Raw genomic sequence first — 23054 nt, forward strand, 5'->3', positions numbered from 1 at the left:
TATATTGACCGTATAATGGTATATTGACCTGTATAATGGTATATTGACCTATGTAACGGTAGATTGACCTATATAACGGTATAGTGACCTATATAATGGTATATTGCCCTATATAACGGTATATTGACCTATATAATGGTATATTGACCTGTATAACGGGATATTGACCTATATAATGGGATATTGACCTATATAACGGTATATTGACCTATATCATGGTATACTGACCTATATAACGGTATATTGACCTATATAATGGTATATTGCCCTATATAACGGTATAGTGACCTATATAACGGGATATTGACCTCTATAATGGCATATTGACCTACATAACAGGATATTGACCTATATAACGGTATATTGACCTATATAACGGTATATTGACCTATATAACGGGATATTGACCTATATAACGGTATATTGACCTATATAACGGGATATTGACCTGTATAACGGTATATTGACCTGTATAACGGTATATTGACCTATATAACGGTATATTGACCTATATAACGGTATATTGACCTATATAACGGTATATTGACCTGTATAACGGTATATTGACCTATATAACGGTATATTCACCTATATAACAGTATATTGCCCTATATAACGGTATATTGACCTTATAATGGTATATTGCCCTATATAATGGTATATTGACCTATATAATGGTATATTGCCCTATATAACGGTATATTCACCTATATAACGGTATATTGCCCTGTATAATGGTATATTGACCTATATAACGGTATATTGACCTATATAATGGTATATTGACCTATATAACGGTATATTGACCTATATAACGGTATATTGACTTATATAACGGGATATTGACCTGCATAATGGTATATTGACCTATATAACGGTATATTGACCTATATAACGGTATATTGACCTATATAACGGTATATTGACCTGTATAACGGTATATTGACCTGTATAACGGGATATTGACCTGTATAACGGTATATTGACCTATATAACGGTATATTGACAGACGCCAGCCAGATTGTTGAGCCACCGTGGGACCAGCACATTCAGAGACTGCACCCGGTGACCTTTGGCTGTGTGGTGGAGGTATATTGACCTGTATAATGGTATATTGACCTATGTAACGGTAGATTGACCTATATAACGGTATAGTGACCTATATAACGGTATATTGACCTGTATAACAGTATATTGACCGTATAACGGTATATTGACCTGTATAACGACATATTGACCTATATAACGGTATATTAACCTCTATAACAGTATATTAACCTATATAACGGCATATTGACCCATATAATGGTATATTGACCTGTATAACGGGATATTGACTTATATAACGGTATATTGACCTATATAACGGTATAATGACCTATGTGGGTTTTCTCCGGGTGCTCCGGTTTCCTCCCACTGTCCAAAGATGTGCAGGGTAGGTTGTTTGGCTATGATAAATTGACCCTTAGTGTTAGGGGGATTAAATATGTGCGGTTACAGGGATAGGGTGGGAAATGTGTTGGTGTAGGGGTTACGGGGATCGGGTGGGATATGTGTCGGTGCAGGCTCGATGGGCCGAAGTGGCCTCTATCTGCACTGTGGGGTTTCTGTGATTTCTGTGATAACGGTATATTTACCTATATAACGGTATATTGACCTATATAACGGTATATTAACCTGTATAACGGTATATTGACCTATATAACGGTATATTGACCTGTATAACGGTATATTGACCTATATAACGGGATATTGACCTATATAATGGGATATTGACCTATATAACGGTATATTGACCTATATTATGGTATACTGAACTATATAACGGTATATTGACCTATATAATGGTATATTGCCCTATATAACGGTATATTGACCTATATAACGGGATATTGACCTGTATAATGGCATATTGATCTATATAACGGTATATTGACCTATATAACTGGATATTGACCTATATAATGGTATATTGACCTATATAACGGGATATTGACCTGTATAACGGTATATTGACCTGTATAACGGTATATTGACCTATATAACGGTATATTGACCTATATAACGGTATATTGACCTGTATAACGTTATATTGACCTGTATAACGGTATATTGACCTATATAACGGTATATTCACCTATATAACGGTATATTGCCCTATATAACGGTATATTGACCTTATAATGGTATATTGCCCTATATAATGGTATATTGACCTATATAATGGTATATTGCCCTATATAACGGTATATTCACCTATATAACGGTATATTGCCCTGTATAACGGTATATTGACCTATATAACGGTATATTGACCTATATAACGGTATATTGACCTATATAACGGGATATTGACCTATATAACGGTATTTTGACCTGTATAATGGTATATTGACCTATATAACGGTATATTGACCTATATAACGGTATATTGACCTATATAACGGTATATTGACCTGTATAACGGTATATTCACCTATATAACGGTATATTGACCTATATAACGGTATATTCACCTATATAACGGTATATTGCCCTATATAACGGTATATTGACCTTATAATGGTATATTGCCCTATATAACGGTATATTGACCTATATAATGGTATATTGCCCTATATAACGGTATATTCACCTATATAACGGTATATTGCCCCGTATAATGGTATATTGACCTATATAACGGTATATTGACCTATATAATGGTATATTGACCTATATAACGGTATATTGACCTATATAACGGTATATTGACCTGAATAACGGGATATTGACCTGTATAACGGTATATTGACCTGTATAACGGGATATTGACCTGTATAACGGGATATTGACCTGTATAACGGTATATTGACCTATATAACGGTAAAGTGACCTGAATAACGGTATATTGACCTGTATAACGGTATATTGACCTGTATAACGGGATATTGACCTGTATAACGGTATATTGACATATATAACGGTATATTGACCTATATAACGGTATATTGACAGACGCCAGCCAGATTGTTGAGCCACCGCGGGACCAGCACATTCAGAGACTGCACCCGGTGACCTTTGGCTGTGTGGTGGAGGTGGATCCCTCGCTGCAGCTCATTGACCTGTATTGGAGGAAAGATGGAGCGATCATCGATGAGGCCGACGATGACGAGAGCAAGTAAGGGGGGCTGGGGGGGAGAGCGAGCGGAGGGGGGAGAGCGGGGGGAGGGGGAGAGCGGGCGGAGGGGGAGAGCGGGCGGAGGGGGGAGAGCGGGGGCAGGGGGAGAGCGGGCGGAGGGGGGAGAGCGGGGGGAGGGGGTGAGCGGGCGGAGGGGGGAGAGCGGGGGGAGGGGGAGAGCGGGCGGAGGGGGAGAGCGGGCGGAGGGGGGAGAGCGGGGGGAGGGGGAGAGCGGGCGGAGGGGGGAGGGCGGGCGGAGGGGGGAGAGCGGGGGGAGGGGGAGAGCGGGCGGAGGGGGGAGAGCAGGGGGAGGGGGAGGGCGGGGGGAGGGGGAGCGCGAGCGGAGGGGGAGAGCGGGGGGAGGGGGAGAGCGGGCGGAGGGGGAGGGCGGGCGGAGGGGGGAGAGTGGGGGGAGCGGGGGGAGGGGGAGGGCGGGCGGAGGGGGGAGAGTGGGGGGAGGGGGAGGGCGGGCGGAGGGGGAGGGCAGGCGGAGGGGGAGAGCGAGGGGAGGGGGGAGAGCGGGGGGAAGGGGAGGGCGGGCGGAGGGGGGAGAGCGGGGGGAGGGGGGAGAGCGGGCGGGCGGGGGGGGGGGGAGAGCGGGGGGAGGGGGCGGAGGGGGAGGGCGGGCGGAGAGAGGGGGGAGGGGGAGGGCGGGCGGAGGGGGGAGAGCGGGCGGAGGGGGAGGGCGGGGGGAGGGGGAGAGCGGGGGGAGGGGGGAGAGCGGGCGGAGGGGAGTGAGAACGAGCGGGCGGAGGGGAGGAGTGTGGGCGGAGGGGGAGAACGAGCGGAGGGGAGTGAGAACGAGCGGGCGGAGGGGAGGAGTGTGGGCGGAGGGGGACAGCGAGCGGAGGGGAGTGAGAACGAGCGGGCAGAGGGGAGGAGTGTGGGCGGAGGGGGAGAGCGAGCGGAGGGGAGTGAGAACGAGCGGGCGGAGGGGAGGAGTGTGGGCGGAGGGGGAGAGCAAGCGGAGGGGAGTGAGAACGAGCGGGCGGAGGGGAGGAGTGTGGGCGGAGGGGGAGAGCGATCGGAGGGGAGTGAGAACGAGCGGGCGGAGGGGAGGAGTGTGGGCGGAGGGGGAGAGCAAGCGGAGGGGAGTGAGAACGAGCGGGCGGAGGGGAGGAGTGTATGCGGAGGGGGAGAACGAGCGGAGGGGAGTGAGAACGAGCGGGCGGAGGGCAGCAGTGTGGGCGGAGGGGGAGAACGGGCGGAGGGGAGTGAGAATGAGCGGGCAGAGAGGAGGAGTGTGGGCGGAGGGGGAGAGCAAGCGGAGGGGAGTGAGAACGAGCGGGCGGAGGGGAGGAGTGTGGGCGGAGGGGGAGAGCAAGCGGAGGGGAGTGAGAACGAGCGGGCGGAGGGGAGGAGTGTGGGCGGAGGGGGAGAGCAAGCGGAGGGGAGTGAGAACGAGCGGGCGGAGGGGAGGAGTGTGGGCGGAGGGGGAGAACGAGCGGAGGGGAGTGAGAACGAGTGGGCGGAGGGCAGCAGTGTGGGCGGAGGGGGAGAACAGGCGGGGGCTGGGGGGGAGATGCATGGAGTCTCTTCCACACAGCCCTTTTACATTGTGTGACAGAAACACGTGCGATAGCTTGAATGGGCGGGCGTGGCATTGTTGGGTTTTTCCGTCTGGTGCCGTGTGTCTCCATGTCCTAACCATTCCGATCTCTAACAGGTACCACATTCGGAAGGACCACCTGAAGATCAAAAGCGTGGGCTACAAAGACGAGGGGATTTACACCTGCGTCGCGAATTCGGCCCTGGACACTGTGATGGCGAGCGCGCAGCTCATCGTGGTCGGTACGTAGCCTCCTGAGACCAGAGTGATTCCCCACTCGAACAATCTCAGCTGCTCTGGAGAGGCTGAATGTCCTCCGCCTGTTTTCTCTAGAGCAGCGTCGACCCTGAGAGTTGACCTGAGCAAGGTCTGTTAAATAATGCAAGGGTTGGGCGAGCGTCCCTATCGATAAAATTGTTCCTGTTTGACAGATTGGGGAGGCAAAAACAGGAAGGCAGATTATTATCTGAACGGCAATAGATTGGGAGAAGGGGGAAGTGCAACGAGACCTGGGTGTCCTTGTGCACCAGTCGCTGAAAGTAAGCATGCAGGTGCAGCAGGCGGTTAAGAAGGCAAATGGTATGTTGGCCTTCGTAGCGAGAGGATTCGAGTACAGGAACAAGGATGTCTTGCTGCAGTTGTACAGGGCCTTGGTGAGACCACACCTTGAGTATTGTGCGCAGTTTTGGTCGCCTTACCTGAGGAAGGATGTTCTTGCCATGGAAGGAGTGCAGCGAAGATTCACCAGGCTGATACCTGGGATGGCAGGAATGATGTATGAGGAGAGATTGGGTCGATTGGGCTTGTACTCACTGGAGTTTAGAAGATTGAGAGGGGCTCTCATTGAAACTTATAAAATTCTAACAGGACTAGACAGACTAGATGCAGGAAGGATGTTCCCGATAGAATCACAGAAACACAGAAGATAGGAGCAGGAGTAGGCCATTCGGCCCCTCGAGCCTTCTCCGCCATTTAATGAGATCATGGCTGATCATCCAAATTCAGTGCCCTGTCCCTGCCTTCTCCCCATATCCCTTGATCCCTTCAGCCTTAAGAAATATATCCAACTCCTTCTTGAATGTATTTAATGAATTGGCCTCCACTGCCTTCTGTGGTAGAGAATTCCACAGGTCCACCACTCTCTGGGTGAAGAAATTCCTGCTCATCTCAGTCCTAAATGGCTTACCCCTTATCCTTAGACAGTGACCCCTAGTTCTGGACTCCCCCGCCATCGGGAACATCCTTCCTGCATCTAGTCTGTCTAGTCCTGTTAGAATTTTATAAGTTTCAATGAGATCCCCTCTCATTCTTCGAAACTCCAGCGAGTATAAGCCCAGTGAGATGGCGGGGGAGTCCAGAACCAGGGGTCACAGTCTAAGGATAAGGGGTAAGCCATTTAGGACTGAGATGAGGAGGAATTTCTTCACCCAGAGAGTGGTGAACCTGTGGAATTCTCTACCACAGAAGGCAGTGGAGGCCAATTCATTAAATATATTCAAGAAGGAGTTGGATATATTTCTTAAGGCTAAAGGGATCAAGGGGTATGGGGAGAAGGCAGGGACAGGGTACTGAATTTGGATGATCAGCCGTGATCTCATTGAATGGCGGAGCAGGCTCGAGGGGCCGAATGGCCGACTCCTGCTCCTATCTTCTATCTATGTTTCTATGAGAGATTTTAAAAAAATTGTACCTGCTTTATTTAATTTTCTTTCAGCACGTTCAATTATTAGTTATAAAGATTTTGGAAATGGCGGGGGGCAGGGGGGGTGGTGGGCGGAGTAGGGTGGAAAGGTTGTTTGACCGGGCGGGGCGCTGGGAGGCAAGAGGTCGTGCGACGAGAGCTCCGGACGTGAGCAGCCCGACTCGTGGCCTGGCTCCGTCCGCTGCGTCTGTCTGGCTGGCTGCGCAGTACCTGGCAGTTCAATCCTCAGCCACCGGAGGGCCCCCTAGTCCACGCGATCTGCCTCCTGCCGCTGGTGGCTCTGTAGTCTATAAGATAGTCACTGCGGGGAGCAGGACCGATAAGGCGTTTGAATGTGGTGGGGGCGGGGGGGAAAAGAACGTAGCATTTCTCCAGCGCCTTTCCCCACCTCAGGACGTCCCAAAGCCCTTCACAGCCAACGAAGGACTTTTTTTGAAGTGTGGTCACTGCTGTAATGTAGGAAACGCGGCAGCCAATTTGTGCACAGCAAGCTCCCACAAACAGCAGTGTGATAAATGACCAGATCATCAGTTTTTATTGATGTTGGTTGAGGGATAAATATTGGACCCCAGGGGGGAACTCCCCCCTGCTCTTCTTCCAATAGTGGCCGTGGGATCTTTTACATCCACCTGAGAGAGCAGACGGGGCCTCGGGTTTAACGTCTCATCCCGAGAGACCGCCCCTCCGACAGTGCGGCGCTCCCTCAGTACCGCCCCTCCGACAGTGCGGCGCTCCCTCAGTACCGCTCCTCCGACAGTGCGGCGCTCCCTCAGTACCGCCCCTCCGACAGTGCGGCGCTCCCTCAGTACCGCCCCTCCGACAGTGCGGCGCTCTCTCAGTACCGCCCCTCCGACAGTGCGGCGCTCCCTCAGTACCGCCCCCTCCGACAGTGCGGTGCTCCCTCAGTACCGCACCTCTGACAGTGCGGCGCTCCCTCAGCACTGTCCCTCCGACAGTGCGGCGCTACCTCAGTACAGCCCCTCCGACAGTGCGGCGCTCCCTCAGTACCGCCCCCTCCGACAGTGCGGTGCTCCCTCAGTACAGCCCCTCCGACAGTGCGGCGCTACCTCAGTACAGCCCCTCCGACAGTGCGGCGCTCCCTCAGTACCGCCCCTCCGACAGTGCGACGCTCCTTCAGTACTGCCCCTCCGACAGTGCGGTGTTCCCTAGGTACGGCCCCTCCGACAGTGCGGCGCTCCCTCAGTACCGCCCCTCCGAAAATGCGACGCTCCCTCAGTACCGCCCCTCCGACAGTGCGGCGCTCCCTCAGTGCCGCCCCTCCGACAGTGCGGCGCTCCCTCAGTGCCGCCCCTCCGACAGTGCGGCGCTCCCTCAGTACCGCCCCCCGACAGTGCGGCGCTCCCTCAGTACCGCCCCTCCGACAGTGCGGCGCTCCCTCAGTACCGTCCCGTGGCAGAGCGACGCTCTCTCAGTACTGCCCCTCCGACAGTGCGGCGCTCCCTCAGTACCGCCCCTCCGACAGTGCGGCGCTCCCTCAGTACCGCCCCTCCGACAGTGCGGCGCTCCCTCAGTACTGACCTGCCGACGATGCGGCGCTCCCTCAGTACCGCCCCTCCGACAGTGCGGCGCTCCCTCAGTACTGACCTGCCGACGATGCGGCGCTCCCTCAGTACTGCCCCTCCGACAGTGCGGCGCTCCCTCAGTACCGCCCCTCCGAAAATGCGATGCTCCCTCAGTACCGCCTCTCCGACAGTGCAGCGCTCCCTCAGTATCGCCCCCTCCGACAGCGCGGCGCTCCCTCAGTACCGCCCCTCCAACAGCGCGGCGCTCCCTCAGTACCGCCCCTCCGACAGCGCGGCACTCGCTCAGTACCGCCCCTCCGACAGTGCGGCGCTCCCTCAGTACCGCCCCTCCGACATTGCGGTGCTCCCTCAGTACCGCCCCTCCGACAGTGCAGCGCTCCCTCAGTGCCGCCCCTCCGACAGTGCGGCGCTCCCTCAGTACCGCCCCTCCGACAGTGCGGCGCTCCCTCAGTACCGCCCCTCCGACAGTGCGGCGCTCCCTCAGTACTGACCTGCCGACGATGCGGCGCTCCCTCAGTACCGCCCCTCCGACAGTGCGGCGCTCCCTTAGTACTGACCTGCCGACGATGCGGCGCTCCCTCAGTACTGCCCCTCCGACAGTGCGGCGCTCCCTCAGTACCGCCCCTCCGAAAATGCGATGCTCCCTCAGTACCGCCTCTCCGACAGTGCAGCGCTCCCTCAGTATCGCCCCCTCCGACAGCGCGGCGCTCCCTCAGTACCGCCCCTCCAACAGCGCGGCGCTCCCTCAGTACCGCCCCTCCGACAGCGCGGCACTCCCTCAGTACCGCCCCTCCGACAGTGCGGCGCTCCCTCAGTACCGCCCCTCCGACAGTGCGGTGCTCCCTCAGTACCGCCCCTCCGACAGTGCAGCGCTCCCTCAGTACCGCCACTCCGACAGTGCGGCGCTCCCTCAGTACCGCCCCTCCGACAGTGCGGCGCTCCCTCAGTACCGCCCCTCCGACAGTGCGGCGCTCCCTCAGTACCGCCCCGCCGACAGTGCGTCGCTCCCTCAGTACCGCCCCTCCGACAGTGCGGCGCTCCCACAGTACTGCCCCTCTGAAAATGCAACGCTTCCTCAGTACCGCCCCTGCGGCAGTGCGGCGCTCCCTCAGTACTGCCCCTCCGACAGTGCGGCGCTCCCTCAGTACTGCCCCTCCGACAGTGCGGCGCTCCCTCAGTAACGCCCCCTCCGACAGCGCGGCGCTCCCTCAGTACCGCCCCTCCGACAGTGCGGCGCTCCCTCAGTACTGCCCCTCCGACAGTGCGGCACTCCCTCTGTGCCGCCCCTCCGACAGTGCGGCGCTCCCTCAGTGCCGCCCCTCCGACAGTGCGGCGCTCCCTCAGTACCGCCCCCCGACAGTGCGGCGCTCCCTCAGTACCGCCCCTCCGACAGTGCGGCGCTCCCTCAGTACCGTCCCGTGGCAGAGCGACGCTCTCTCAGTACTGCCCCTCCGACAGTGCGGCGCTCCCTCAGTACCGCCCCTCCGACAGTGCGGCGCTCCCTCAGTACCGCCCCTCCGACAGTGCGGCGCTCCCTCAGTACTGACCTGCCGACGATGCGGCGCTCCCTCAGTACCGCCCCTCCGACAGTGCGGCGCTCCCTCAGTACTGACCTGCCGACGATGTGGCGCTCCCTCAGTACTGCCCCTCCGACAGTGCGGCGCTCCCTCAGTACCGCCCCTCCGAATATGCGATGCTCCCTCAGTACCGCCTCTCCGACAGTGCAGCGCTCCCTCAGTATCGCCCCCTCCGACAGCGCGGCGCTCCCTCAGTACCGCCCCTCCAACAGCGCGGCGCTCCCTCAGTACCGCCCCTCCGACAGCGCGGCACTCGCTCAGTACCGCCCCTCCGACAGTGCGGCGCTCCCTCAGTACCGCCCCTCCGACATTGCGGTGCTCCCTCAGTACCGCCCCTCCGACAGTGCAGCGCTCCCTCAGTGCCGCCCCTCCGACAGTGCGGCGCTCCCTCAGTACCGCCCCTCCGACAGTGCGGCGCTCCCTCAGTACCGCCCCTCCGACAGTGCGGCGCTCCCTCAGTACTGACCTGCCGACGATGCGGCGCTCCCTCAGTACCGCCCCTCCGACAGTGCGGCGCTCCCTTAGTACTGACCTGCCGACGATGCGGCGCTCCCTCAGTACTGCCCCTCCGACAGTGCGGCGCTCCCTCAGTACCGCCCCTCCGAAAATGCGATGCTCCCTCAGTACCGCCTCTCCGACAGTGCAGCGCTCCCTCAGTATCGCCCCCTCCGACAGCGCGGCGCTCCCTCAGTCCCGCCCCTCCAACAGCGCGGCGCTCCCTCAGTACCGCCCCTCCGACAGCGCGGCACTCCCTCAGTACCGCCCCTCCGACAGTGCGGCGCTCCCTCAGTACCGCCCCTCCGACAGTGCGGTGCTCCCTCAGTACCGCCCCTCCGACAGTGCAGCGCTCCCTCAGTACCGCCACTCCGACAGTGCGGCGCTCCCTCAGTACCGCCCCTCCGACAGTGCGGCGCTCCCTCAGTACCGCCCCTCCGACAGTGCGGCGCTCCCTCAGTACCGCCCCGCCGACAGTGCGTCGCTCCCTCAGTACCGCCCCTCCGACAGTGCGGCGCTCCCACAGTATTGCCCCTCTGAAAATGCAACGCTTCCTCAGTACCGCCCCTGCGGCAGTGCGGCGCTCCCTCAGTACTGCCCCTCCGACAGTGCGGCGCTCCCTCAGTACTGCCCCTCCGACAGTGCGGCGCTCCCTCAGTAACGCCCCCTCCGACAGCGCGGCGCTCCCTCAGTACCGCCCCTCCGACAGTGCGGCGCTCCCTCAGTACTGCCCCTCCGACAGTGCGGCACTCCCTCTGTACTGCCCCTCCGACAGTGCGGCGCTCCCTCAGTACTGCCCCTCCGACAGTGCGGCGCTCCCTCAGTACTGCCCCTCCGACAGTGCGGCGCTCCCTCAGTACTGTCCATCTGACAGTGCGGCGCTCCCTCAGTACTGTCCGTCTGACAGTGCGGCGCGCCCTCAGTACTGCCCCTCCGACAGTGCGGTGCTCCCTCAGTTCACCCCCTCTGACAGTGCGGCGCTCCCTCAGTACTGCCCGTCTGACAGTGCAAGGCTGCTGTCAGCCTGGAGTGGGGCTCGCACCCACAGCTTCCTTAACTCAGAGAGACAAGTGTGCAAGCCCGAAAGCCAAGCTTCTAATCTTTTGTTGTTTTCCTGTGGTAACGCGGTGTTTACACTGGTCTCCCGCTGCTAATGCACCTGCACTGTCGCCCCATGTGTCTACCAGACACAGCGAGAGGTTTCAGAGCTCAGAGAACAGGTCCATTCACAGCGTGTCTTGCAACGCCGCGAGGCTCCTTCAATCTCGCTGTCCCTGTGGGGTAGCGGGCCGTATAAAACAGTCTCATTGTCATGCAGCCTGCATCAACTTTAGCAAGGCTCCATCTACAGGCTACTGAACAACTCACAGAAGATGCTTTGTGTGGATTCTCTCCAGAGTGCTGGGAGCGGAGGTCTCATTGACATACACAACTTCAATCTGAGCAAGGTAGCTATAAAAACAGAGAGTGTTACAGTGAAGGGTGTATCAGAGTGTAACAGTGAGGGGTGTGGGGTATATCAGAGTGTTACAGTGAGGTGTGTGGGGTATATCAGAGAGTTACAGTGAGGGGTGTGGGGTATATCAGAGTGTTACAGTGAGGGGTGTGGGGTATATCAGAGTGTTACAGTGAGGGGTGTGGGGTATATCAGAGTGTTACAGTGAGGTGTGTGGGGTATATCAGAGAGTTACAGTGAGGGGTGTGGGGTATATCAGTGTGTTACAGTGAGGGGTGTGGGGTATATCAGAGTGTTACAGTGAGGGGTGTGGGGTATATCAGAGTGTTACAGTGACGGGTGTGGGGTATATCAGAGTGTTACAGTGAGGGGTGTGGGGTATATCAGAGTGTTACAGTGCGGGGTGTGGGGTATATCAGAGTGTTACAGTGAGGGGTGTGGGGTATATCAGAGTGTTACAGTGAGGGGTGTGGGGTATATCAGAGTGTTACAGTGAGGGGTGTGGGGTATATCAGAGTGTTACAGTGAGGGGTGTGGGGTATATCAGTGTTACAGTGAGGGTGTGGGGTATATCAGTGTGTTACAGTGAGGGGTGTGGGGTATATCAGAGTGTTACAGTGAGGGCTGTGGGGTGTATCAGAGTGTTCCAGTGAGGGGTGTGGGCTATATCGGAGTGTGACAGTGAGGGGTGTGGGGAATATCAGTGTTACAGTGAGGGGTGTGGGGTATATCAGTGTTACAGTGAGGGGTGTGGGGTATATCAGAGTGTTACAGTGAGGGGTGTGGGGTATATCAGTGTGTTACAGTGAGGGGTGTGGGGTATATCAGTGTTACAGTGAGGGGTGTGGGGTATATCAGTGTGTTACAGTGAGGGGTGTGGGGTATATCAGAGTGTTACAGTGAGGGGTGTGGTGTATATCAGCGTGTTACAGTGAGGGGTGTGGGGTATATCAGAGTGTTACAGTGAGGGGTGTGGGGTATATCAGTGTTACAGGGAGGGGTGTGGGGTATATCAGTGTGTTTGTGTGAGGGGTGTGGGGTATATCAGAGTGTTACAGTGAGAGGGTGGGGTATATCAGTGTGTTACAGTGAGGTGTGTGGGGTATATCAGAGTGTTACAGTGAGAGGGTGTGGGGTATATCAGCGTGTTACAGTGAGAGGGTGTGGGGTATATCAGCGTGTTACAGTGAGGTGTGTGGGGTATATCAGTGTTACAGTGAGGGGTGTGGGGTATATCAGTGTGTTACAGTGAGGGGTGTGGGGTATATCAGAGTGTTACAGTGAGGTGTGTGGGGTATATCAGTGTGTTACAGTGAGGTGTGTGGGATATATCAGTGTTACAGTGAGGGGTGTGGGGTATATCAGAGTGTTACAATGAGGGGTGTGGGGTATATCAGAGTGTTACAGTGAAGGGTGTGGGGTATATCAGTGTTACAGTGAGGGGTGTGGGATATATCAGTGTGTTACAGTGAGGGGTGTGGGGTATATCAGAGTGTTACAGTGAGTGGTGTGGGGTATATCAGAGTGTTACAGTGAGTGGTGTGGGGTATATCAGAGTGTTACAGTGAGGGGTGTGGGGTATATCAGTGTGTTACAGTGAGGGGTGTGGGGTATATCAGTGTGTTAGTGTGAGGGGTGTGGGGTATATAAGAGTGTTACAGTGAGGGGTGTGGGGTATATCAGAGTGTTACAGTGAGGGGTGTGGGGTATATCAGAGAGTTAGAGTGAGGGGTGTGGGGTATATCAGAGTGTTACAGTGAGGGGTGTGGTGTATATCAGAGTGTTACAGTGAGGGGTGTGGTGTATATCAGAGTGTTACAGTGAGGGGTGTGGGGTATATCAGAGTGTTACTGTGAGGGATGTGGGGTATATCAGTGTTACAGTGAGAGGTGTGGGGTATATCAGAGTGATACAGTGAGAGGTGTGGGGTATATCAGAGTGTTACAGTGAGGGGTGTGGGGTATACCAGTGTTACAGTGAGGGGTGTGGGGTCTATCAGAGTGTTACAGTGAGGGGTGTGGGGCATATCAGTGTGTTAGTGTGAGGGGTGTGGGGTATATAAGAGTGTTACAGTGAGGGGTGTGGGGTATATCAGAGTGTTACAGTGAGGGGTGTGGGGTATATCAGTGTTACAGTGAGGGGTGTGGGGTATATCAGAGTGTTACAGTGAGGGGTGTGGGGTATATCGGGGTTACAGTGAGGGGTGTGGGGTATATCAGAGTGTTACAGTGAAGGGTGTGGGGTATATCAGTGTGTTACAGTGTGGGGTGTGGGGTATATCAGAGTGTTACAGCGAGGGGTGTGAGGTATATCAGAGTGTTACAGTGAGGGGTGTATCAGAGTGTTACAGTGAGGGGTGTGGGGTATATCAGAGTGTTACAGTGAGGGGTGTGGGGCATATCAGAGTGTTACAGTGAGGTGTGTGGGGTATATCAGAGTGTTACAGTGAGAGGGTGGGGTATATCAGTGTGTTACAGTGAGGTGTGTGGGGTATATCAGAGTGTTACAGTGAGAGGGTGTGGGGTATATCAGCGTGTTACAGTGAGAGGGTGTGGGGTATATCAGTGTGTTACAGTGAGGGGTGTGGGGTATATCAGCGTGTTACAGTGAGGTGTGTGGGGTATATCAGTGTTACAGTGAGGGGTGTGGGGTATATCAGCGTGTTACAGTGAGGGGTGTGGGGTATATCAGCGTGTTACAGTGAGGTGTGTGGGGTATATCAGTGTTACAGTGAGGGGTGTGGGGTATATCAGCGTGTTACAGTGAGGGGTGTGGGGTATATCAGCGTGTTACAGTGAGGTGTGTGGGGTATATCAGTGTTACAGTGAGGGGTGTGGGGTATATCAGTGTGTTACAGTGAGGGGTGTGGGGTATATCAGAGTGTTACAGTGAGGGGTGTGGGGTATATCAGAGTGTTACAGTGAGGTGTGTGGGGTATATCAGTGTGTTACAGTGAGGTGTGTGGGATATATCAGTGTTACAGTGAGGGGTGTGGGGTGTATCAGAGTGTTACAGTGAGGGGTGTGGGGTATATCAGTGTGTCACAGTGAGGGGTGTGGGGTATATCAGTGTTACAGTGAGGGGTGTGGGGTATATCAGTGTTACAGTGAGGGGTGTGGGGTCTATCAGAGTGTTACAGTGAAGGGTGTGAGGTATATCAGAGTGTTACAGTGAGGGGTGTGGGGTATATCAGTGTGTTACAGTGAGGGGTGTGGGGTATATCAGAGTGTTACAGTGAGGGGTGTGGGGTATATCAGAGTGTTACAGTGAGGGGTGTGGGGTATATCAGAGAGTTAGAGTGAGGGGTGTGGGATATATCAGAGTGTTACAGTGAGAGGTGTGGGGTATATCAGAGTGTTACAGTGACGGGTGTGGGGTATATCAGAGTGTTACAGTGAGGGGTGTGGGGTATATCAGAGTGTAGCAGTGCGGGGTGTGGGGTATATCAGAGTGTTACAGTGAGGGGTGTGGGGTGTATCAGAGTGTTACAGTGAGGGGTGTGGGGTATATCAGAGTGTTACAGTGAGGGGTGTGGGGTATATCAGAGTGTTACAGTGAGCGGTGTGGGGTATATCAGTGTGTTACAGTGAGGGGTGTGGGGTATATCAGTGTGTTACAGTGAGGGGTGTGGGGTATATCAGTGTGTTACAGTGAGGGGTGTGGGGTATATCAGTGTGTTACAGTGAGGGGTGTGGGGTATATCAGTGTGTTACAGTGAAGGGTGTGGGGTATATCAGAGTGTTACAGTGAGGGGTGTGGGGTATATCAGAGTGTTACAGTGAGGGGTGTGGGGTATATCAGTGTTACAGTGAGGGGTGTGGGGTATATCAGAGTGTCACAGTGAGGGGTGTGGTGTATATCAGTGTGTTACAGTGTGGGGTGTGGGGTATATCAGAGTGTTACAGTGAAGGGTGTGGGGTATATCAGAGTGTTACAGTGAGAGGTGTGGGGTATATCAGTGTTACAGTGAGGGGTGTGGGGTATATCAGAGTGTTACAGTGAAGGGTGTGGGGTATATCAGAGTGTTACAGTGAGGGGTGTGGTGTATATCAGTGTGTTACAGTGAGGGGTGTGGGGTATATCAGAGTGTTACAGTGAGGGGTGTGGGGTATATCAGTGTTACAGTGAGGGGTGTGGGGTATATCAGTGTGTTAGTGTGAGGGGTGTGGGGTATATAAGAGTGTTACAGTGAGGGGTGTGGGGTATATCAGTGTGTTACAGTGAGGGGTGTGGGGTATATCAGAGTGTTACAGTGAGCGGTGTGGGGTATATAAGAGTGATACAGTGAGGGGTGTGGGGTATATCAGCGTGTTACAGTGAGGGGTGTGGGGTATATCAGTGTTACAGTGAGGGGTGTGGGGTATATCAGAGTGTTACAGTGAGGGGTGTGGGGTATATCAGTGTTACAGTGAGGGGTGTGGGGTATATCAGAGTGTTACAGTGAGGGGTGTGGGGTATATCAGTGTTACAGTGAGGGGTGTGGGGTATATCAGAGTGTTACAGTGAGGGGTGTGGGGTATATCAGAGTGTTACAGTGAGGGGTGTGGGGTATATCAGTGTTACAGTGAGGGGTGTGGGGTATATCAGTGTGTTACAGTGAGGGGTGTGGGGTATATCAGTGTGTTACAGTGAGGGGTGTGGGGTATATCAGAGTGTTACAGTGAGGGGTGTGGGGTATATCAGTGTGTTACAGTGAGGGGTGTATCAGTGTTACAGTGAGGGGTGTGGGGTATATCAGAGTGTTACAGTGAGGGGTGTGGGGTATATCAGAGTGTTACAGTGAGGGGTGTGGGGTATATCAGAGTGTTACAGTGAGGGGTGTGGGGTATATCAGAGTGTTACAGTGAGAGGTGTGGGGTATATCAGTGTTACAGTGAGGGGTGTGGGGTATATCAGTGTGTTACAGTGAGAGGTGTGGGGTATATCAGTGTTACAGTGAGGGGTGTGGGGTATATCAGTGTGTTACAGTGAGAGGTGTGGGGTATATCAGTGTTACAGTGAGGGGTGTGGGGTATATCAGAGTGTTACAGTGAGGGGTGTGGGGTATATCAGAGAGTTAGAGTGAGGGGTGTGGGGTATATCAGTGTGTTACAGTGAGGGGTGTGGGGTATATCAGAGTGTTACAGTGAGGGGTGTGGGGTCTATCAGAGTGTTACAGTGAGGGGTGTGGGGTATATCAGTGTGTTACAGTGAGGGGTGTGAGGTATATCAGAGTGTTACTGTGAGGGGTGTGGGGTATATCAGAGTGTTACAGTGAGAGGTGTGGGGTATATCAGAGTGATACAGTGAGGGGTGTGGGGTATATCAGAGTGTTACAGTGAGGGGTGTGGGGTATATCAGAGTGTTACAGTGAGGGGTGTCGGGTATATCAGAGTGTTACAGTGTGGGGTGTGGGGTATATCAGTGTGTTACAGTGCGGTGTGTGGGGTATATCAGAGTGTTACAGTGAGGGGTGTGGGGTATATCAGAGTGTTACAGTGAGGGGTGTGGGGTCTATCAGAGTGTTACAGTGAGGGGTGTGGGGCATATCAGTGTGTTAGTGTGAGGGGTGTGGGGTATATAAGAGTGTTACAGTGAGGGGTGTGGGGTATATCAGAGTGTTACAGTGAGGGGTGTGGGGTATATCAGTGTTACAGTGAGGGGTGTGGGGTATATCAGAGTGTTACAGTGAGGGGTGTGGGGCATATCAGTGTGTTAGTGTGAGGGGTGTGGGGTATATAAGAGTGTTACAGTGAGGGGTGTGGGGTATATCAGAGTGTTACAGTGAGGGGTGTGGGGTATATCAGTGTTACAGTGAGGGGTGTGGGGTATATCAGAGTGTTACAGTGAGGGGTGTGGGGTATATCGGTGTTACAGTGAGGGGTGTGGGGTATATCAGAGTGTTACAGTGAAGGGTGTGGGGTATATCAGTGTGTTACAGTGTGGGGTGTGGGGTATATCAGAGTGTTACAGTGAGGGGTGTGGGGTATATCAGTGTGTTACAGTGAGGGGTGTGGGGTATATCAGTGTTACAGTGACGGTGTGGGGTATATCAGAGTGTTACAGTGAGGGGTGTGGGGTATATCAGAGTGTTACAGTGAGGGGTGTGGGGTATATCAGAGTGTTACAGTGAGGGGTGTGGGGTATATCAGTGTTACAGTGAGGGGTGTGGGGTATATCAGAGTGTTACAGTGAGGGGTGTGGCGTATATCAGAGTGCTACAGTGAAGGGTGTGGGGTATATCAGTGTGTTACAGTGAGGGGTGTGGGGTATATCAGAGTGTTACAGTGAGGGCTGTGGGGTATATCAGTGTGTTACAGTGAGGGGTGTGGGGTATATCAGAGTGTTACAGTGAGGGGTGTGGGGTATATCAGTGTTACAGTGAGGGGTGTGGGGTATATCAGAGTGTTACAGTGAGGGGTGTGGGGTATATCAGAGAGTTAGAGTGAGGGGTGTGGGGTATATCAGTGTTACAGTGAGGGGTGTGGGGTATATCAGAGTGTTACAGTGAGCGGTGTGGGGTATATAAGAGTGATACAGTGAGGGGTGTGGGGTATATCAGCGTGTTACAGTGAGGGGTGTGGGGTATATCAGTGTTACAGTGAGGGGTGTGGGGTATATCAGAGTGTTACAGTGAGGGGTGTGGGGTATATCAGTGTTACAGTGAGGGGTGTGGGGTATATCAGAGTGTTACAGTGAGGGGTGTGGGGTATATCAGTGTTACAGTGAGGGGTGTGGGGTATATCAGAGTGTTACAGTGAGGGGTGTGGGGTATATCAGAGTGTTACAGTGAGGGGTGTGGGGTATATCAGTGTTACAGTGAGGGGTGTGGGGTATATCAGTGTGTTACAGTGAGGGGTGTGGGGTATATCAGTGTGTTACAGTGAGGGGTGTGGGGTATATCAGAGTGTTACAGTGAGGGGTGTGGGGTATATCAGTGTTACAGTGAGGGGTGTGGGGTATATCAGAGTGTTACAGTGAGGGGTGTGGGGTATATCAGTGTTACAGTGAGGGGTGTGGGGTATATCAGAGTGTTACAGTGAGGGGTGTGGGGTATATCAGAGTGTTACAGTGAGGGGTGTGGCGTATATCAGAGTGTTACAGTGAGGGGTGTGGGGCATATCAGAGTGTTACAGTGAGGTGTGTGGGGTATATCAGAGTGTTACAGTGAGAGGGTGGGGTATATCAGTGTGTTACAGTGAGGTGTGTGGGGTATATCAGAGTGTTACAGTGAGAGGGTGTGGGGTATATCAGCGTGTTACAGTGAGAGGGTGTGGGGTATATCAGCGTGTTACAGTGAGGTGTGTGGGGTATATCAGACTGTTACAGTGGGGTGTGGGGTATATCAGTGTTACAGTGAGGTGTGGGTTATATCAGTGTTACAGTGAGGGGTGTGGGGTATATCAGAGAGTGTTACAGTGAGGGGTGTCGGTATCTCAGTGTGTTACAGTGAGGGGTGTGGGGTATATCAGTGTGTTACAGTGAGGGGTGTGGGGTATATCAGAGTGTTACAGTGAGGGGTGTGGGGTATATCAGCGTGTTACAGTGAGGGGTGTGGGGTATATCAGAGTGTTACAGTGAGGGGTGTGGGGTATATCAGAGTGTTACAGTGAGGGGTGTGGGGTATATCAGAGTGTTACAGTGAGGGGTGTGGAGTATATCAGCGTGTTACAGTGAGGGGTGTGGGGTATATCAGTGTGTTACAGTGAGGGGTGTGGGGTATATCAGTGTGTTAGAGTGAGGGGTGTGGGGTATATCAGAGTGTTACAGTGAGGTGTGTGGGGTATATCAGTGTGTTACAGTGAGGTGTGTGGGGTATATCAGTGTTACAGTGAGGGGTGTGGGGTATATCAGAGTGTTACAGTGAGGGGTGTGGGGTATATCAGTGTTACAGTGAGGGGTGTGGGGTATATCAGAGTGTTACAGTGAGGGGTGTGGGGTATATCAGTGTTACAGTGAGGGGTGTGGGGTATATCAGAGTGTTACAGTGAGGGGTGTGGGGTATATCAGAGTGTTACAGTGAGGGGTGTGGGGTATATCAGTGTTACAGTGAGGGGTGTGGGGTATATCAGTGTGTTACAGTGAGGGGTGTGGGGTATATCAGAGTGTTACAGTGAGGGGTGTGGGGTATATCAGAGTGTTACAGTGAGGGGTGTGGGGTATATCAGAGTGTTACAGTGAGGGGTGCAGGGTATATCAGAGTGTTACAGTGCGGGGTGTGGGGTATATCAGAGTGTTACAGTGAGGGGTGTGGGGTATATCAGTGTTACAGTGTGAGGTGTGGGGTATATCAGAGTTACAGTGAGGGGTGTGGGGTATATCAGTGTGTTACAGTGAGGGGTGTCGGGTATATCAGAGTGTTACAGTGTGGGGTGTGGGGTATATCAGAGTGTTACAGTGAGGGGTGTGGGGTATATCAGAGTGTTACAGTGAGGGGTGTGGGGTATATCAGAGTGTTACAGTGAGGGGTGTGGGGTATATCAGAGTGTTACAGTGAGGGGTGTGGGGCATATCAGAGTGTTACAGTGAGGTGTGTGGGGTATATCAGAGTGTTACAGTGAGAGGGTGGGGTATATCAGTGTGTTACAGTGAGGTGTGTGGGGTATATCAGAGTGTTACAGTGAGAGGGTGTGGGGTATATCAGCGTGTTACAGTGAGAGGGTGTGGGGTATATCAGCGTGTTACAGTGAGGTGTGTGGGGTATATCAGACTGTTACAGTGGGGTGTGGGGTATATCAGTGTTACAGTGAGGTGTGGGTTATATCAGTGTTACAGTGAGGGGTGTGGGGTATATCAGAGAGTGTTACAGTGAGGGGTGTCGGTATCTCAGTGTGTTACAGTGAGGGGTGTGGGGTATATCAGTGTGTTACAGTGAGGGGTGTGGGGTATATCAGAGTGTTACAGTGAGGGGTGTGGGGTATATCAGCGTGTTACAGTGAGGGGTGTGGGGTATATCAGAGTGTTACAGTGAGGGGTGTGGGGTATATCAGAGTGTTACAGTGAGGGGTGTGGGGTATATCAGAGTGTTACAGTGAGGGGTGTGGAGTATATCAGCGTGTTACAGTGAGGGGTGTGGGGTATATCAGTGTGTTACAGTGAGGGGTGTGGGGTATATCAGTGTGTTAGAGTGAGGGGTGTGGGGTATATCAGAGTGTTACAGTGAGGTGTGTGGGGTATATCAGTGTGTTACAGTGAGGTGTGTGGGATATATCAGTGTTACAGTGAGGGGTGTGGGGTATATCAGAGTGTTACAGTGAAGGGTGTGAGGTATATCAGAGTGTTACAGTGAGGGGTGTATCAGAGTGTTACAGTGAGGGGTGTGCGGTATATCAGAGTGTTACAGTGAGGGGTGTGGGGTATATCAGTGTGTCACAGTGAGGGGTGTGGGGTATATCAGTGTTACCGTGAGGGGTGTGGGGTATATCAGAGTGTTACAGTGAGGGGTGTGGGGTATATCAGAGTGTTACAGTGAGGGGTGTGGGGTATATCAGAGAGTTAGAGTGAGGGGTGTGGGATATATCAGAGTGTTGCAGTGAGAGGTGTGGGGTATATCAGAGTGTTACAGTGACGGGTGTGGGGTATATCAGAGTGTTACAGTGAGGGGTGTGGGGTATATCAGAGTGTTACAGTGCGGGGTGTGGGGTATATCAGAGTGTTACAGTGAGGGGTGTGGGGTATATCAGAGTGTTACAGTGAGGGGTGTGGGGTGTATCAGAGTGTTCCAGCGAGGGGTGTGGTCTATATCGGAGTGTTACAGTGAGGGGTGTGGGGTATATCAGTGTTACAGTGAGGGGTGTGGGGTATATCAGTGTTACAGTGAGGGGTGTGGGGTATATCAGAGTGTTACAGTGAGGGGTGTGGGGTATATCAGTGTGTTACAGTGAGGGGTGTGGGGTATATCAGTGTTACAGTGAGGGGTGTGGGGTATATCAGAGTGTTACAGTGAAGGGTGTGGGGTATATCAGAGTGTTACAGTGAGGGGTGTGGTGTCTATCAGTGTGTTACAGTGAGGGGTGTGGGGTATATCAGAGTGTTACAGTGAGGGGTGTGGGGTATATCAGTGTTACAGTGAGGGGTGTGGGGTATATCAGAGTGTTAGTGTGAGGGGTGTGGGGTATATAAGAGTGTTACAGTGAGGGGTGTGGGGTATATCAGAGTGTTACACTGAGGGGTGTGGGGTATATCAGAGAGTTAGAGTGAGGGGTGTGGGGTATATCAGAGTGTTACAGTGAGAGGTGTGGGGTATATCAGAGTGTTACAGTGAGGGGTGTGGGGTATATCAGTGTTACAGTGAGGTGTGTGGGGTATATCAGTGTGTTAGTGTGAGGGGTGTGGGGTATATAAGAGTGTTACAGTGAGGGGTGTGGGGTATATCAGAGTGTTACAGTGAGGGGTGTGGGGTATATCAGAGAGTTAGAGTGAGGGGTGTGGGGTATATCAGAGTGTTACAGTGAGAGGTGTGGGGTATATCAGAGTGTTACAGTGAGGGGTGTGGGGTATATCAGAGTGTTACAGTGAGGGGTGTGGGGTATACCAGTGTTACAGTGAGGGGTGTGGGGTCTATCAGAGTGTTACAGTGAGGGGTGTGGGGCATATCAGTGTGTTAGTGTGAGGGGTGTGGGGTATATAAGAGTGTTACAGTGAGGGGTGTGGGGTATATCAGAGTGTTACAGTGAGGGGTGTGGGGTATATCAGAGAGTTAGAGTGAGGGGTGTGGGGTATATCAGAGTGTTACAGTGAGGGGTGTGGGGTATATCAGTGTTACAGTGAGGGGTGTGGGGTATATCAGAGTGTTACAGTGAGGGGTGTGGGGTATATCGGTGTTACAGTGAGGGGTGTGGGGAAAATCAGAGTGTTACAGTGAAGGGTGTGGGGTATATCAGTGTGTTACAGTGTGGGGTGTGGGGTATATCAGTGTGTTAGTGTGAGGGGTGTGGGGTATATAAGAGTGTTACAGTGAGGCGTGTGGGGTATATCAGAGTGTTACAGTGAGGGGTGTGGGGTATATCAGAGTGTTACAGTGAGGGGTGTGGGGTATACCAGTGTTACAGTGAGGGATGTGGGGTCTATCAGAGTGTTACAGTGAGGGGTGTGGGGCATATCAGTGTGTTAGTGTGAGGGGTGTGGGGTATATAAGAGTGTTACAGTGAGGGGTGTGGGGTATATCAGAGTGTTACAGTGAGGGGTGTGGGGTATATCAGAGAGTTAGAGTGAGGGGTGTGGGGTATATCAGAGTGTTACAGTGAGGGGTGTGGGGTATATCAGTGTTACAGTGAGGGGTGTGGGGTATATCAGAGTGTTACAGTGAGGGGTGTGGGGTATATCGGTGTTACAGTGAGGGGTGTGGGGAAAATCAGAGTGTTACAGTGAAGGGTGTGGGGTATATCAGTGTGTTACAGTGTGGGGTGTGGGGTATATCAGTGTGTTAGTGTGAGGGGTGTGGGGTATATAAGAGTGTTACAGTGAGGCGTGTGGGGTATATCAGAGTGTTACAGTGAGGGGTGTGGGGTATATCAGAGAGTTAGAGTGAGGGGTGTGGGGTATATCAGAGTGTTACAGTGAGAGGTGTGGGGTATATAAGAGTGATACAGT

General features: G+C 53.2%; 1 protein-coding gene across 1 annotated transcript in view; it reads left to right on the forward strand.

Annotated features, from left to right (window-relative positions):
• Positions 1–23054, forward strand: part of LOC147086759 (neural cell adhesion molecule L1-like) — a 168186-nt gene that overhangs the window by 17904 nt on the left and 127228 nt on the right. The window contains exons 2-3 of the mRNA XM_085978317.1: positions 2998–3160; positions 4827–4951. Of these exons, the coding sequence (XP_085834443.1) occupies positions 2998–3160; positions 4827–4951 (288 nt within the window). The remainder of the gene's footprint in view (positions 1–2997; positions 3161–4826; positions 4952–23054) is intronic.

The sequence above is a fragment of the Somniosus microcephalus genome, unplaced genomic scaffold (assembly GCF_052327205.1).
Source record: "Somniosus microcephalus isolate GS21.2 unplaced genomic scaffold, FLI_Smic_1.0 unresolved_chr7, whole genome shotgun sequence".
Classification (NCBI taxonomy): Eukaryota; Metazoa; Chordata; class Chondrichthyes; order Squaliformes; family Somniosidae; genus Somniosus; species Somniosus microcephalus.